Raw genomic sequence first — 16205 nt, forward strand, 5'->3', positions numbered from 1 at the left:
GAACTTTTATTTTCTTCTTAAGCTATAGAAAAGAGAGGGAAAAAAGACATATTCTTATAGGGGGAAAAAAAAGGAAAAGGATACAAACAGCCAGTTCAGAAAAGAATAATAGTAAACAAATGAAAAGATAATAACGTCCCTTTTCATCGAAGAATTGCCAAAGCAAATAATGAGATATTTCTCACTTTTCGACAAAGATGAAAGTTAAAGCTCACGGTTGGTGAGTACTGTGGTGGGATTGTAAACTAATTTTTAAAGATCTCTCTGGGGTGTTTTTTGGGAAGAGGTATCAAAATTCTTAAAACTGTGCCACCTCTTTGACCCAGTAATTTCACGCCTATGAAATTCCCCTGAGGAGGTGAGTGTGACACTGCCAATGGTCACCCAACCACTAAACCAGGTGGAAGAAGAAAGCCCTGAAAAAGCAAGTGCCATGGGTCATTGCCATATTTCCTGCGCAGCCTGAGTTCACACACATCTGATTTTTCTCAATATGGGATTTCCGTCAACATGGAATTAGGTCAGGAGACACGGGGTTGAACCCAGCCAGGCTCTGTCATTTTCTACCCCGTGACTGTACATCAGCAAAGCAGCATTGGCAGTGACTTCCACGGATGGTATCATTGCTACATGCCTTTACTTGCATCATTTCCTTTAATCACTGTAACAACTCTAGGAGATGGGTATTGTCATTTTATAGATGACGAAAATGACCTCAGGAAGGAAAGAAATGAGCCTACTGGCACACAGCAATGGCTGATCAGGATTCTGATGGACTGACTCCAAAGTTAGTTTGTTCAGTCACAAAGTTATCCACTCCCAAGGGACCTTCCTTCATGGGAATTCAGATTTCCTGGTTCATAAAGTGAGTCTGGTCCAACGATGTCTGAGTTATCTTCTGGCTCTGACCTTCAGCCATTCTCAGCTCCTTTCCTGCTCCCATCTGGACCCCAGGGGAGCTGGCTTAGTCCATGAGGATGGAGTGTGCTTTGGAACCCGAGCGGCCACAGGTACATGTCCCAGTATGGACAATGAACACCCTTTTCTCCTGGAGAAGCCTGGCTTTGGATTCTGACCTCTGCCTGGCTCCACCTCGTCCTTTTCAATGACCAAGAAAAAGCCCAGTAACTTGGCACTGTTTTCCCAGTTAATTTCTAACGAAGGAATCTCTTGATCCCAAAAGGTGCAGAACAGAGGGCTTGTAACTGTGGGCACAAGTGTGACCCCCTATGTCAATCATTTGGGGTCTCTACCAATTAGGAAAAAGAATAACAACCAGCTCACAGCCTAGGAAAGGAAAACACTGTGCCAAAGGGGGAAAATATTCCACCCCCGGGAAAACAATCAAGAAATAGAACCAGAGAATAACTGGAGGCGAGAATGCCAGTGGGGGGCAGATGCGTGTGTATATATATACATATATATATATATAGGAGGCACACACTTGTAAACGGATTAATTCTACCTTTCTGGCTTCAGGTAAGGCTATCTGCAGCTCTCACTTCTCCTAGCCACTTCTCCCCATCTGGTCTTCTGCTGATTTCCATTCTATTTGAGGGAGGGGGTAGCAGAAAGGAAGAGATGGGACACTTGGGTCAGACCTAAGTTGAGTCATCACTCTGCTGACCACTGGCTTTGTGAGCTTTGGTAAGTCAGTCCCCCTCACTTTCAGCCTGTGCTTCCCTAACAACAATTTTTTCATTCATTCAGTTCATATTATTGAAGTGCCTACTATGTACCAGGCACTGGGGAATACAGCAGTGAACAAGAGTATCTGCTCTGAGCCTGCTTTGCACATATCATCTCAGTTAATCCCCGGATAACAATATGCAGTCGGTTATTAGCCAAACTATAGGTCACAACCCATTAGTGGATCATGAAATCATTTGTGGATTACATTCAGAATTTTATTTTAATTAAATACAATAGAATATATCATCAAAGAATGCACACCGTAATGGTAAGAATTGTTTTATAAAACATTTATTTCATGTGTGTGTGTATGTGTGTGTGTATAAGCAGCTGTAGTGGGTCATGGCATAAAATAATTTCCTTATAGAAGATCATTGTCTCAGAGGCTTGCAAAACACTTTTCTAGGACACAGTTTCTTTGATGACAGGGGACTTCTTCACAGTGAGCCTGATGCATTGTAGTCACTCAATTTGTGCAAGCACTGATCTCTATTTCATAGATGAGGAAACTAAGTCTTAGCGAATTGAAATACATTGCCCAGTGTTACACTATGAGTTTACCAATCATAGTGATTGTTAAAATAGGGATTTGAATCCTGGTTGCAGGCTCCAGGTCCCACATATTTAACCACCATGCTACGCTATTTTGCTGCTGTAAAAATTGGGGTAATAGTAGATTATTTTGCCAGATGGGTGAAATAATAAGTGAGCACTCTGGAAACATTAAAATACATTACGAAGGTTAATCACCTCTCAAGTTGCTTATCTCAAGCCACTTCTTTACAATATGTGAGTTGCATGAAGTCAGGGACTTTGTCTGTCACCTTGGTGCATAGCTCCCTGTTTGGCACATAGTAACTACTCAATAAATGTTTGTTGAATGAATAAACGTATCTGAGCAAGTTCAAAGTTTCCCATCAGGGGATCAGGAGTTGGCTGTTAAAACCCAAAGCTGCCTCCAATAAGATGGTGAGTCCAGAACACTCCCCCATCTTGCTGGTTCCTGCTCCAGATGAGAGACTCAGTTCTTCCAAATGCGCTGAAACTGGGGAAGCTGATGCTGGGATGTGAGTGGGAGTTAAGAGTAGGGCCATAGAGGGGAAAACCCCACCAAAGCAAGGGCCACAACGATACACACTTTTTGTGGTTCACATAAATGGCATCTCCTGGACTTACGCAGTGCACAACCAAAGTACTGTGGGGCTGGGAGTTAGATCATGTGTTTATCCCATCCGTCTCTGTTCACAGGACTTCAGGTGTCAAGGACAAGGAGGAAACCCCAAGAGGCCAGCCTTTCCTTGCCTTTGGGAAAGTCTTCCCAGACCAGGAGTAGCTGTGAAGAGCAGAAAAGATGAAGTGGCCCTTCGCTTCGACCTTAATGTGGATGGTAGTGGTGGTGACCTCTTGGGTCATCATAGCTGCAGCCTCTGACACCTCGGCAGCGAGTAAGTGCTGTGCGCGTATAGTGAGCAGTGCCCGCATTAGCAGAGGCGGTCTCAGTCCCTCTCCTATTATGCTTGGGATTTGCACAGTCTTTATTCTAAATTCATTTCTTACTCTATAATGTACATAGGACTCACCCAGGAATTTTACTAAAATGCAGATTCTGATTCAGTAAGTCTGGAGTGGGGCCTGAGACTCTGCATTCTAACAAGCTCCCAGATAATGCTGATGCTGTGGTCCTTGGATCACATATGGAGAGACAAAAGTCTAGAACATCACTGAGGCCCCCTGGCACTTCACTGGAAGGTCAAGAACATACTCAACCACACAGGAGATTTGAACACACCCACGTGGCTTCCAAATACCTCCCGTGTAACACTTAAGTGACCATTCCATGGGTTGCACATTGCTTCAGCTTTTCCTTGGAGAAGGGAGCTGGCCACCACCCCACAATCCCCAGCTGGGGTGCTTTGGGACAGAGAGTAAATACCATCGTGTTGTCGTGGTTAAGAGCACACACTCTATGGTCCTGCCACCTCGGTTTGTGTCCTAGCTCTGCTGCTTACCAGTGGAGCAAGTGGCTTAAAACTGCTGAATCTTGTTTCCTCACCTTTAAAATAAGGGCAAATACAAAAGTCATTCCCCAGGGCCATTGGAGAGGATTCAATGAGATAATGAATAGAAAGTGCCTATCCCAGTGTCTGGCATATAGTAAGTGCTTAATAAACAACAGCTCACTATCTTTACTGTTATCGGGTTGGCCAGAAGGTTCATTTGGATTTCTCCATACGATCTTATTACTATTGTCACAGAGGAACAAAGTGTGACCGCCACCACCAGATAGAGAGAGGAAGCAGGGAAGGAGATCTGAGCAAAAGGCATAGAATGTACCAAGTAGGGGAAGGGGTGACAGGGTCACCTAAGTCCTACCAAAGTGTCAAGAACTCTGCATTATTCCTCTGGAGGTGGAAAGGTGGACATTTGAAAAGAAGACACAGCTTGAAGGCAATGCTTGGACACCATCAGGGGAGTTTGGTTTGTTTCTTTCGAAGGTGGTCGGCTATGGACTAAGTCTTAAAGAACGTGGGTACCCTAAGGGACACGGGAAGAGTCTCTGCGTGACCAGTGGCCTAGCGGCCTCCACTCTGAGTCTGGTCTCTTCTGTCCGCAGGAAGCTGCTCTGAATGTCACAGCAACGCCACCTGCACGGAGGATGGGGCTGCCACTACGTGCTCCTGCCAGGCGGGCTTCACGGGCGACGGCCTCGAGTGCGAGGACCTGGACGAATGCGCCACTCCGGGGACACACAACTGCTCCGCCCCCAGCAGCTGCGTGAACACGCCAGGTTCCTACACGTGCGTCTGCCCGGAAGGCTTCCGCCTGAGCTCCGAGCTCGGCTGCACGGACGTGGACGAGTGTGCAGAGCCAGGGCTCAGCCACTGCCACGCCCTGGCCACCTGCGTCAACAGCGAGGGCAACTACTCGTGCGTGTGCCCCGCGGGCTACTGGGGGGACGGGAGGCACTGTGAGTGCTCGCCGGGCTCCTGCGGGCCTGGCCTGGACTGCGTGCACGAGGGCGATAGGCTCGTGTGCGCCGACCCGTGCCAGGCCCACCGCATCCTGGACGAGTACTGGCGCAGCGCCCAGTACGGCGCGGGCTACGCCTGCGACTCCGCCGTGGCCGGCTGGTACCGCTTCGTGGGCCAGGGCGGCGTGCGCCTGGCCGAGACCTGCGTGCCCGTCCTGCGCTGCAACACGGCCGCGCCCATGTGGCTCAACGGCACGCACCCGTCGAGCAGCGACGGCATCGTGAGCCTCAGGGCCTGCGCGCACTGGAGCGGCCACTGCTGCCTGTGGGACACGCCCGTCCAGGTGAAGGCCTGCGCCGGCGGCTACTATGTCTACAACCTGACGGCGCCCCCCGAGTGCCATCTGGCTTACTGCACAGGTGAGTGGGTGACTCCCCGCCACCCCAACCGGGCCGCGTGGGCGCCTCGAGGGCCTGGAGCGCATCCTTGTTGACTGTCTGTCTGTAACCCTGCAGACCCCGGTTCCGTGGAGGGGACGTGTGAGGAGTGCAGTGTAGACGAGGACTGCAAATCGGACAATGGCAGATGGCACTGCCAGTGCAAACAGGACTTGAGCATCACCGGTGAGGCCAGTGGGGAGGAGGGGAGGTCCTGAGAAATGTCGGCCACCAGGGGAGGGACGCATTCCTGTGTGGGAATTGGGGGACCGTGGGGATGACCCGGGGAATGCTTATTATCCAATGTGAGTGGAAAGCCGGTCCGGTAATATCCATTTAAACCCAGCAAGAAGCTCTCTGGGCTCCCAGAGCTTGGGGAATCACCTCACCCCCAGCCTTCGTTCTGAGGCCCCCTGCACCACAGCGGATACGCAAGTGGCTGCCACCTGTCGGCCCGAGGCTACCTGAGCCATATTCCTGCAGCACAAGAGCGCAGGCGTGGCCCGCAGTCTGCAGTTTCTTGGGCCGGGCCCTCCACTGACCAGCTGAGGACCCTGAGCAGGGCCCTGGCCATCTCTAAACCTGTTTCCCCATTTGGATAATGACTGAAGCAGGCTAGTATTTCCCAAATTCCAGTCCTGATTTTAGTCACATCGTTCTTGTAAGTAAACTTGGGACATTGAAGTTCACTGCTGTGTCTCTCTGTGGGAAGTAACACTTACCCTGCGTAGACGGTAACAGTAAAAATGAATACAATGAAAGAAAGTCATTCAATTTCAGCAGCTGTGTAATACTTCAATTTAAAAAGTCCAACCGTCTGTTGTTATGTGCTGCAAATACTTAGCCAGAGGTCTGCGCTCTGTTGTTTCAAAGGAAAATTAGCAAGTGTAGGGCACTGAAAACATTAGCAGCTCTTGAGGACTGTCTCCTTGATGTAGAAAGGATGGAAAGAAATTGCAGTTAACTTATTAGCTTTTTCTGTTTGCTTGTTGTTTTGTTTTGTTTTACTGGGATTCAATGTTATTTAATGCCGGGGCAGTGAACGACCCAAAGATAATACTGTTCCTTGTATACAACCTACTCTTAGGGTAACATGGTCTGGTGGTTGGTCACACGGATCCATCCAGTGAGCTGGGAATCCAGTCTCATGTCTCTATATCTCTCAGAAGGGAGACCACAGCGGGAGACCGAAGCGACTCTGAGTACCCCCCAGCTGGTGGCCAACCTGGCTAGCTGGGCCTGGGCCCTGGGGCTGTGCCGTACCCTGAATTGTGGTCCCAGGCCTCCCTCCAATCCTGTCTTCCCTAATCATTTCAGATCTCTCCCTCCTGGAGCGCAGGCTGGAATGTGGGGTCAATGACATTAAGCTGTCCCTGGGCAAGTGTCAGCTCAAGAGCCTGGGCTTTGAGAAGGTCTTCATGTACCTGCGGGACAGCCAGTGCTCGGGCTTCACTGAGAGGGGCGACCGGGACTGGATGTCCGTGGTGACCCCAGCCAGGGATGGGCCCTGTGGGACGGTGATGACGGTACGTTCCGGCCAGTGTGGGACAGGGTCAGAGCACTGCCTGGTTCAAGCCTAGCCCTACCACTTGCTAGCTGTGTGAGCTTGGGTGACTTATTTAACCTAGCTGTGCCTCAGCTTCCTCAGCTGTAAAATGGAGTAATAATAGTACCTACTGCATAGGGTTAAGAGGGTTAAGGGAGTTAATGTGTGTGAAATGATTAGGACGGTGACTGGCACATAGTAAGTGCTCCGTAAATGTTAGCAGCAAATACGAGGACGATCCATAGTGATAGTTCCCCATTTTACAGATGGGAAAGGTAAGGCCCAGACAGTGCAATGACTATTCTAAGCCAGTAGGTATCAGCGCTGAGTTCAGAAGCAGATCTGTTTGTCTCTGGCCATCCTGGGAGGCAGGGTCTGCATCACTGATGTTTGGAGGCCTAGGACTTCAGCTATAGAAGCCTCCTCCGAAGGGACCCAGAGGTAAACACTTGTGTGAGTGGGCTCTGCTTCCTCCCATCTCCCTCATCCCCCAAAAGAAAAAGAAAGAGGACAAAAGAAACAAGGAAAAAATTGTCATTTGCCAAATATGGCTTTTTGAAGTTCCACCATTAATGATGACTCGGTACGTGGTTTTCAGTCTTTTTAGTGTTTGCGAGAGAAAGCATGGGGTGATGGGAAGAGTCCAGGCTTGTTAGATCCCCTGTACCAGGGGCAAGTCACTCAGTTCCCATGAACTTCTGTCTCCTTTCAAGAGACAGGGAGGTGCTTGCCTTGCCTCTTAGGGTCATTGCAGGGCCAGTGCAATGATGCAGTATGAGCGTTTAGCTGGGGTGAGGGAAGGGGGCTAGCGCATGAGTCGTGCTCGCGGAAACTGGGAGGGCAGTTTCAACACCTTTGGCTTTGAATCTTAGATTCTATGCCCTTTTTTCCACCCTCCCTCCCCCCACCTCCCCACCCTAACACAGAGGAATGAAACTCATGCCACATACAGCAACACTCTCTACCTGGCAGATGAGCTCATCATCCGTGACCGCAACATCAAAATCAACTTTGCGTGCTCCTATCCCCTGGACATGAAAGTCAGCCTGAAGACCTCCCTGCAGCCAATGGTCAGGTGCGGCCAGAGAGGGTCCCCAACGTCCCTGGCCGGCTCCACCCCACAACCCCTTAGACACCAGGCCCTTAGCTTCCCTGTCCACTGCCACCCATAAGGAGCTGGGCAGAGGGAGGTGGCTGGGAGGAAGTGTTGGACTCCATCAGGAGCCCCCCTAAGGAGCCCAGCTAGGAAGTCTGGAGCCTGCTTTCATAATCCCGGCTCCATCACACCGATGGCTTTGGGAAGTTGATGGCCCTACTCTGAGTGTCAGTCTTCTCATATGTGAAATGGGTTTAGCAATGCTGGACTGTCTTTCTTAGAAGCACAAAAGTGCTCCGCAGAGGTGAAACCAATATTAGGGTCCCTGGCTTATCAGAGGGGTAGGGTGGGGTGGTTGGACCAGAGAAAAGAAGGGAGAGGTCTCAGTTCAGACCTGCTATGGGACTGGGCAAGTTGTACCCCATATCTGGACCTCAGTTTCTTTCTCTGTAAATAGAAGGAGTTTGAACAAAGAGGGGTTTACAATTCATGCTTCTTGGAGTGTGAGGGTCTTTAACGAGGTGATTTAGGGGTGGGAACCAGAAAACTTCTACCCACATTGAGTGCCACATGAGGTTTTATTTATTTTTTCCTATTTTTTTAATTGAAGTATAGTTGATTTACAATGTTGTGTTAATTTCTACATACAGCAAAGTGATTCAGATATATATATATATATATACACACACACACACATTCTTTTTTCATATTCTTTTCCATTATGGTTTATCATAGGATACGGAATATAGTCCCCTGTGCTCTACAGTAGGACCTTGTTGTTTATCCATTCTGTATATAAAGCTTACATCTGCTCACCCCAGCCTCCTACTCCATCCCTCCCCAACCCCCTCCCCCTTGGCAGCCACCAGTCGGTTCTCTATGTCCGTTAGTCTGTTTCTGTTTCATAGATAGGTTCATTTGTGTCATATTTGAGATTCCACATATAAGTGATATCATATGGTATTTGTCTTTCTCTTTCTGACTTACTTCACTTAGTATGATAATCTCTAGTTGCATCCGTATTGCTGCAACTGGCATTATTTCATCCTTTTTTATAGCTGAGTAGTATTCCTTTGTATATATATGTACCACATCTTCTTTATCAGTTTTATTATTTTAAAAAATAAAAGGATCCGGTTGCTAAATAAACTAGAAAATCTCTGAATAGGATGAATCACAAGCCAATGAAGCTGATACTGGAAAAAAATAATAGTTGTAATAATAACAAGTGTTTATCGAGAGCTGACCATATGTCAGGCATTGTGCTAAGTGCTCTACATGGAACATCTCATTGAAAACTTAGCGCACCCCAGGAGGTGTAAGTATTATTATTATTCCCATTATACAGATATGGAAATTGAAGGTCAAAGAAGGTTTAGTAACTTGTCCAAAGTTGTAGAGGCTAGTAAGTGACAGAGCTGGGATTCAAACCCAGGCCATCAGGCATAGAGTCCCCACTCTACCGTGACCTTTTCTTTGAAGCTTGCCCATGGTCACATGTTCCCTGGGCCAACCAGACTTGGGGAAGGGCACTGGGCACTGATGAGGGTGCTTGGCTGACTTGAAGGAAGACAGTTACTCATTGTCTGCTTTTGTGTGGCCGAGCAGTGCCCTGGAGCAATGTGGCCACGTCCCAGGCCTGGTCGGTTCCAGGGAACAACACATCTGTACGCAGATCTCTCTCTGGCTTGAGCTAGAGATCTCATTCCAGTCTAACCAAGTCCAAACCAATAACCCCATTCTCACCTCTGAAATGGACTTCCACATTACTATTTCTCATGTACCCCATTTCCTCGGGCATCAGTCTTTCAGTGTCCTTTGTAGGATAATCGCATGGAGTCTACATCAGTGTGACTGTTTTTAATGTGATTTAAAATAACCCATTTTTAAAAACCCCAATCTTCTGCTGTAGGTGCAGCCAGAACTCTGACTAAGGCCTGTAGGACTCATAGCCCATCTTTTTAAACTGTTCTAGATTAAGGCCAAAAAAGGAATCTAGGTGATTCCCGAGAGAATGTGTTTGCTGCGCTTCTTGAACGCGGGGGCCACCACCTGAGGGGGTGGACATGTTACAGAAAATGTGGTCTATAGATCAGAAGCAGCAGCAGCAGCACCTGGGAGCTCGTTAGAAAAGCAGAACCCTGAGCCCCACCGCAAACCTACAGAGCCAGGACCTGCATTTCACCAAGATCCCTAAGTGACCTGTGTGTGCTCATTGTACTTTGCAGAGCAATGGTTGGTGGGTTCCAGTCCTATTGCTGGATAAAAATGCAAATAACTGCCAGGAACTGCTTAGGAATGCAGCAGAAAGGATGACCCTATCTGTTGCTATTCTCAGCTCTGGTTCTCTCACCAGCCCCTCTCCTCCTGCAGCGCCCTAAACATCAGCATGGGTGGGACCGGAACGTTCACCGTGTGGATGGCGCTCTTCCAGAGCCCTGCCTATGTACAGCCCTACCAAGGCTCCTCCGTGACCCTGTCCACCGAGGCCTTTCTCTATGTGGGCGCCATGCTGGATGGGGGCGACTTGTCCCGGTTTGCCCTGCTGATGACCAACTGCTATGCCACACCCAGCAGCAATGCCACAGACCCCTTGAAGTACTTCATCATCCAGGACAGGTAAGGCCCACGGATGGAATACGGGAGCAGGGAGGGTCTTTGGACTTGGATGGGTGCAAAGTACATTTTTATATGCATTCACCTCTGGCTGAAATTTAGCATTGCCATTCATTATGATATAGGCAAGAAACCACAGAAATATTAGCAGGACATATGAACACATGTACACACATCAATACTTTCTAGTTACTATAGTATTAGAATTTCTACTAGATATTATTTGATGTAATATCAAATCCATGTACTTGTAAATATATATATACATTTATAAAATAGATATGTAAGTATATAATGCATGTATCAAAAGTTTTAATATTTTAAGAACTATGTTTAATTGGTTTTCTTTATAACCTTATGTAATTTAGTTTATGCATTTAAGGCATTATTTTTGAGGAGGGAAGCATGGGCTTCCCTTCCAGATGGTGGAGGGGGTCCAGGACTCAGAAAAGGATGAGAAACCTGATGGAAAGGCAGGCCCCGGGCAGGAGCAGGCTGGCACTTGGCTGGGAGGAGTGCAGTGGAGGTATGGTTAGCCAAGGGCCAACTGAAACAGGGAGGACACAGGTGGGCTGCTTTTGACTCAAGTGCATTAGAGAACCATGAACCACACTGTGAGAAAGTAGTTCACGGTTTCATTCATAAACTGAACAGATATTTTTGGAAGTTTATGTGTGTCAGGCTGTGTGAATAACAGTGAATAGAAGGGACAAAAATCTCTGCCCCCATATAGCTGATATTCTAAGCAGGGAGACCAACAAGGAAACAAAAGTGACATCCATGGCATATTAATGATGAAGGGGCTGTAGAAAAAAACCTAAGCAGGAAAAGGGGAGGGGCATTTGCAATTCTAATAGTGCAGTCAGAGAAAGCACTCCCAGGAGACACTGACCTGTTTCTGTTTCAGTTCTCTTAGTATCTGCATGGTCACATCAAGGGGGAAGGTCTCAGCTGGGTGCTCATCTGATGCTCACACTTCTGTTATTTGCTCATCTCCCTTTGCAACAAAAAGGAAGGAGAGCAGAAGTCTGTTTCGGGCCTTTTACAGTCAACAGTGTCTAAGTACAATGTAACAGCACTGCTTTACTTTATATTTGTTAGTATGGTCATGTTTTATATATGGCAGCTAATACTGGTTTGCTATTTGTGGTCATGACCTTCTAAAAACTAGATGTATTTCAGTAAAAAGGATGATATAATAATGTAAAATAATAATACAGATATTGGGAAACAGGAAAACATTCATGGAGATGGTTTCTGGCTAAGGCAAAAAAAGAACTGAAATTTGGAAAATGCTGGCATGACCTCGATTGGGGCATCATGGAGACTTGGGTTCACGTCTTGGCTTTGCTATTTCTTAGTTTGAGACACAAGTCATTTCATCTCTCTGGATATCCATGTTCTCATATGTGAAATAGGCATAAATCAAACCTACTGTGCAGAGATTTTTTAAGCTTTTTTTTTTTTTGTCTGAGTATAAAGGTAGAGCATGTACATTGCGGAAAGCTTGGAAAGTTTTGAAAAAGAAGCATGAAGAAATGCTGGCTGTGGCCCTGTGTTTCTGCCGTGGCATGGGTGGGAGCTGGGCCGAGGACCACCAATCTGTGAGAGGCTCAGAATATCACGGGGCGTGTAAAGAGGAGACAAGTTGGGGAGACCATGAGCAGCTACAGGAGACACCTAGGTGCCTTGCTTGGGTTGAGTGCCTGGGGCTGCCGAGGGCAGCGCTGGATGCCACGCTCTCTGCCTTTCCTGAGGTGGGTCCCCTTAACCTCAGGGCTTTTATTTTGCCAAGTGAAGTCAGATCTGAATTGGAGGGGGCACAGAGTAGAGGGAACACTACCCCCAGAAGTTCCTTTCTCGGTTCTCCTCTGCAATCAGCCTTCAGCCCCTTTTCTAAATCCATTTTGAGCAGATAATGTGGAATAGCAGACAGGGTACCTGATTTACCTGCTCAGAGTACCTACGTACCCTGCTCCAGCCCAGCACCTGTGTGAGTCTCCAAACGTGCAGTTTTGAGTTTCTATCCATGTGTTTGGGTGCGTTGTGTATGTGTGTAGATGAGCACACACACTCCAATTTGGTCAGTGGCCCTCAGCGCTCAGACGTTTCCATTGTTAAAATTAACACCAGGCACTAGTGGACAGCCAATAAATGGTAGGTAATGATTCCTGAATGCCATTTCCTGGGAAACCAGGAAGTGCTGACTTTAGGATGGTTGCAGCTCTGTACCGATGACATTTTTACTTTAGAATCATATATATGTATCACCTATTGTACGTCACATACTGTAATAAGTACTTTGTAATTTTAACTCATTTGATCGTTGCAACTATCTTATGGTGTGGGCTACAATTATTATTCCTCCTACGTAGATAGGGAAACAGGCTCAGAAAGGTTAAGTAAATGGCCCACGGTCACACAGCTAATAAGTGGTGGAGTGAGATTTAAATCCAGGAAGTCTGGCCCCAGAGTGTTTGCTTAGCCAACCGTGTTATATGACGTAACCTTCCCAGATGTCCACACACGGCGGACTCAACCATCCAAGTGGAGGAGAATGGGGAGTCCCCTCAGGGCCGCTTTTCTGTCCAGATGTTCCGTTTTGCTGGAAACTATGACCTGGTCTACCTGCACTGTGAAGTGTACCTCTGCGACACCGTGAATGAAAAGTGCAAACCTGTGAGTCACCTCCCCTCCCTCAGCCTGCTCGCCACGCCCTCCGCCACGCCCAGCTCCCATAACCGAAGACATTTGGCCACAAGGTTCAAAGAAAACATATAAACATCTCTGCCACGTTTCTGTTTTAGTACAGGGGTAGACAGAGCAATAAGATGAGGCTGGTGTGGCCGGGCAGGAGACCTAGGCTGTGGGGAAGTCAGGTGGGGTCAGGGCAGTGCAGCAGAACCTCTGGCTTATCTGCAAGCTTGTGTTCTAATAACAGAAACTGACATTTTTAAGCAGTGAGTGCGACTTATGTGTGTTAACTTGTTAATACTTGACAGCAACTCTGGGAGGGAGGTATTTTACCAGCCCCTTTTTCTATATGGGGAGAGAGGTTCAGAGGCTCAGTGACTTTCCTAAGATCGTACATCTAACATATGGTAGAGCTGGGACCTGAGCCCACGTATACCGATCTCCTAACAACCCCTGCCTCTACCATCCTCAAGTCCCAGCCTGAGGCAGGAGGTTGCTCCCCCTGGCAGGGCCACATTCAGTCTCCCTTGTGGAAAGGCTTCTTTGTCACCCTCTCCCTGCAGACCTGCTCCGAGACCAAATTCCGCAGTGGGGGCATCATAGACCAAACCCATGTCCTCAACTTGGGTCCCATCACACGGAAAGGTAAGAGGGCCCCTCCCTTCCCCACATTCCTGGCGAGAAATGTTCTCTGGAGATGAGGAGGGGTGACGGAACCTGGCACTTGGGATCTTACTGGGGTCTGAAGAACTGGAGCAAGTAAATCCTGCGAGGCGATGTAGACTATAAGCTGCCTTCCTCTTGCCGGTTCTCATTCATTCATTCATTGCACAGCTGTCTTCTCATGCCTGCCTTGTGCCAGGCCTCGTGCTAGTGGCCAGGGTCTCAGGATGAGCAGCAACAGGTACAAGCCTGGCTCATGTGGCACTCGTGGACCAGTAGGGGAGACATCAGTCAAATAATCGTGTATCTCTGCGGTTGCAATAAGTGCAGTCACGAAAATGGATCAGGAACTCTGAGCTCTTACAGCAGGGGAAGCAGACCTAGTGAGGAGGATTGGGGAAGAATGGAGCTGAGGTTTGGAAATTGAGAAGGGATTAACTATGAGGGGTCAGGAGAAGCAGAGGAGAGGGAGGAATCCCAGGGAGAGAGTAGAGCATCGGCAAAGGGCCTGTGGCAGGAGGGAGCCTACCGTGCTGGAGTAACTGGGATAAGGCCAGGCAGGCTGGAAGGAGGAGGGTGAGCTGATGCAGGTTGGGGACCAGACCATGTGAGGCCTTAGAGTACTTCTTCTCTTTCTTCTCCTCCCCCTCCCCCTCCCCTTCCCCCTCCTCCTCCCCTCCCCCTCCCCTCCCCCTCATTTTAATTGAAACATAATTGACATGTGGTTCTTGCTAAGGTTTTGCGCCTTTCTCTTGAAAGTAGCTGGCAGCCACTGAGGGGTCCAAAGCAGGGGAGTGACATGATCAGATTGGGGTTTCAAAAAGACCACGCTGGCTGCAAGGAGGAGCAGATGGAAGGGGCTTCACCCAGGCTTCCCCACGCACTGACCCTTCTGTTTCCTCCCACAGGGAGCCAGGCCGCAGTCTCGAGGGCTGCTTCCAGTAGCTTGGGTAAGTTCAGGTCCTCTTTGCACAGGGACTTGCACCAGAACCTTCCTCTGGGGCTTTTATCTGTGGGCCCAGGGTGTGCTGGAGTACCTGGCCTGCTTGAGCTGAGCTCTGAAGAGGTGACGGCCCTTACGGAAAGTCTTGGACCTGGGGCTGCACACATAGCCATGCTGTCCCACAACAGTGCACGTGGACGCAGGCATGCACAGACAGGTGCACAAGAACAGACATCACCCAGACGTTCACACACACACACACACAAGAGGTCATGTGCACGTATTCACATTCACACACAAAGGTGCATGACAGCTGGAGCTGCATGTGTGCATATCTGTATATACAGACATAGACTCGCTTGTTACACACTTGTACACAGTGAGCAAGCACACACTCTAGATCTGCACCTTGGGCACTTCCTGAAGCTTCAAGGCTCATCTCTAACACCTTTTTCAGGATGCTTAGTGCCGGGATGAACACAGCAGAAAAACAAGAAACCCTGTTTTTCTGCTTCTCCGCTCCTCTGACCACAAAGGCCGGGGACCGGCAGCATTTTCATGGCCCTTGATTTTTATGGCCACTGAACTGACTGAAAATCTGGACGAAAAGTGAATCCATGTAACTGTTGTCCTGCTTGGCTCCTGGCACCTAGATCCAAGCAGGTTGTTACACCAACCTAGTGTTTGACCTGAGCTAGTTCATCCCAGTATCAGTGAGCTCAGAGCTGGAGAGTCAAGGTATCCCCAAGAGGCTTGCCCTTTGTGAATATCCCTCAAGGTCACCAAGGTTGAGTAAGCTGGTCACTGCACAAGAGTGCCCTTTTGAGGGGATACCAAGGCTAGTGCCTGCGGAATGCCTGCCTTTTTCAGATTGGCCCACCTGGGAGGGCACCTTTTTCTAATTGGTTTTCAGGGCAGGTAAAGAGAAAGCTTCCTTTTTCTAACTGATCAGCCCAGAGAGGGTGTCCTTTCCTATTGGTCAGTTTAGAGGAAGCAGTTTATGTTCGTTTTGCACATAAAATGTGCACATCAGTGCTGGCAGCAGCCCTGTAATCGCTTTCCTTTCAGGGCTCCTGAAGGTCTGGCTGCCTCTGCTTCTGTCGGCCACCTTGACCCTGACGTCTCAGTGATCAGTGGCTGGAAACCCTGTGCTCTGTAGCTACCCACTCACTTCCTACTGACTGGTGAGGCGATGCAGGCTGGCACTCTACCCACAGAGAAAGGAGCCCACGTTTCAGTCGCTCTGCTCCTATTTTCTCCCCTTTAATCCTTGCTACCGAAAAACAGCCTGTGTCTTTAAATGCTGCTTTCTCTCAAAATGGGACTTGGGATATGTCTGCACATGAGGCCCCTATCTCCTTAAATAGTGTTGCAAAATAATAATTTTGAAAAGCTCAGTCTGTGAGTCGTTTATTCACCCAGTAAGTATTTATTGGGCACCTGCTCTATGTAGGCACTGTCCGTGGTGCTAAGGATCCGATGATGAGAAAAACCAGACTCCATCCCTGCCGTCATGGACTTCATGGTCTGGTCGCTGAGACTGGGT

At 48.5% G+C, this 16205-nt stretch overlaps 1 protein-coding gene across 2 annotated transcripts; it reads left to right on the top strand.

Annotated features, from left to right (window-relative positions):
* The first annotated feature begins 1392 nt into the window (after positions 1–1392).
* UMOD (uromodulin) lies at positions 1393–16056 on the top strand. Of its 2 annotated transcripts, none has more exons than XM_007188299.2 (11): positions 1393–1479; positions 2941–3137; positions 4307–5083; positions 5180–5287; positions 6419–6627; positions 7574–7722; positions 10117–10362; positions 12876–13038; positions 13617–13698; positions 14625–14666; positions 15728–16056. In XM_007188299.2, the coding sequence occupies exons 2-11, from the start codon at positions 3044–3046 to the stop codon at positions 15787–15789; spliced, it is 1932 nt and encodes a 643-aa protein (XP_007188361.2). In that variant the 5' UTR covers positions 1393–1479; positions 2941–3043; the 3' UTR covers positions 15790–16056. The 2 variants fall into 2 exon arrangements, with proteins under 2 accessions (XP_007188361.2, XP_007188362.2); XM_007188300.2 differs by lacking the exon at positions 1393–1479 and adding an exon at positions 1565–1647.
* The last annotated feature ends 149 nt before the right edge of the window (positions 16057–16205 follow it).

The sequence above is a fragment of the Balaenoptera acutorostrata genome, chromosome 15 (assembly GCF_949987535.1).
Source record: "Balaenoptera acutorostrata chromosome 15, mBalAcu1.1, whole genome shotgun sequence".
NCBI classification, from domain to species: domain Eukaryota; kingdom Metazoa; phylum Chordata; class Mammalia; order Artiodactyla; family Balaenopteridae; genus Balaenoptera; species Balaenoptera acutorostrata.

Excerpts from the sequence above, each read along its gene's own strand:
- UMOD (XM_007188299.2), top strand. The coding sequence starts at position 3,044 with ATGAAGTGGCCCTTCGCTTCGACCTTAATGTGGATGGTAGTGGTGGTG. Across the intron at positions 5,288-6,418 it reads ACAGGACTTGAGCATCACCG|ATCTCTCCCTCCTGGAGCGC; the intron begins GTGAGGCCAGTG and ends TAATCATTTCAG. Across the intron at positions 13,699-14,624 it reads GGGTCCCATCACACGGAAAG|GGAGCCAGGCCGCAGTCTCG; the intron begins GTAAGAGGGCCC and ends TTCCTCCCACAG.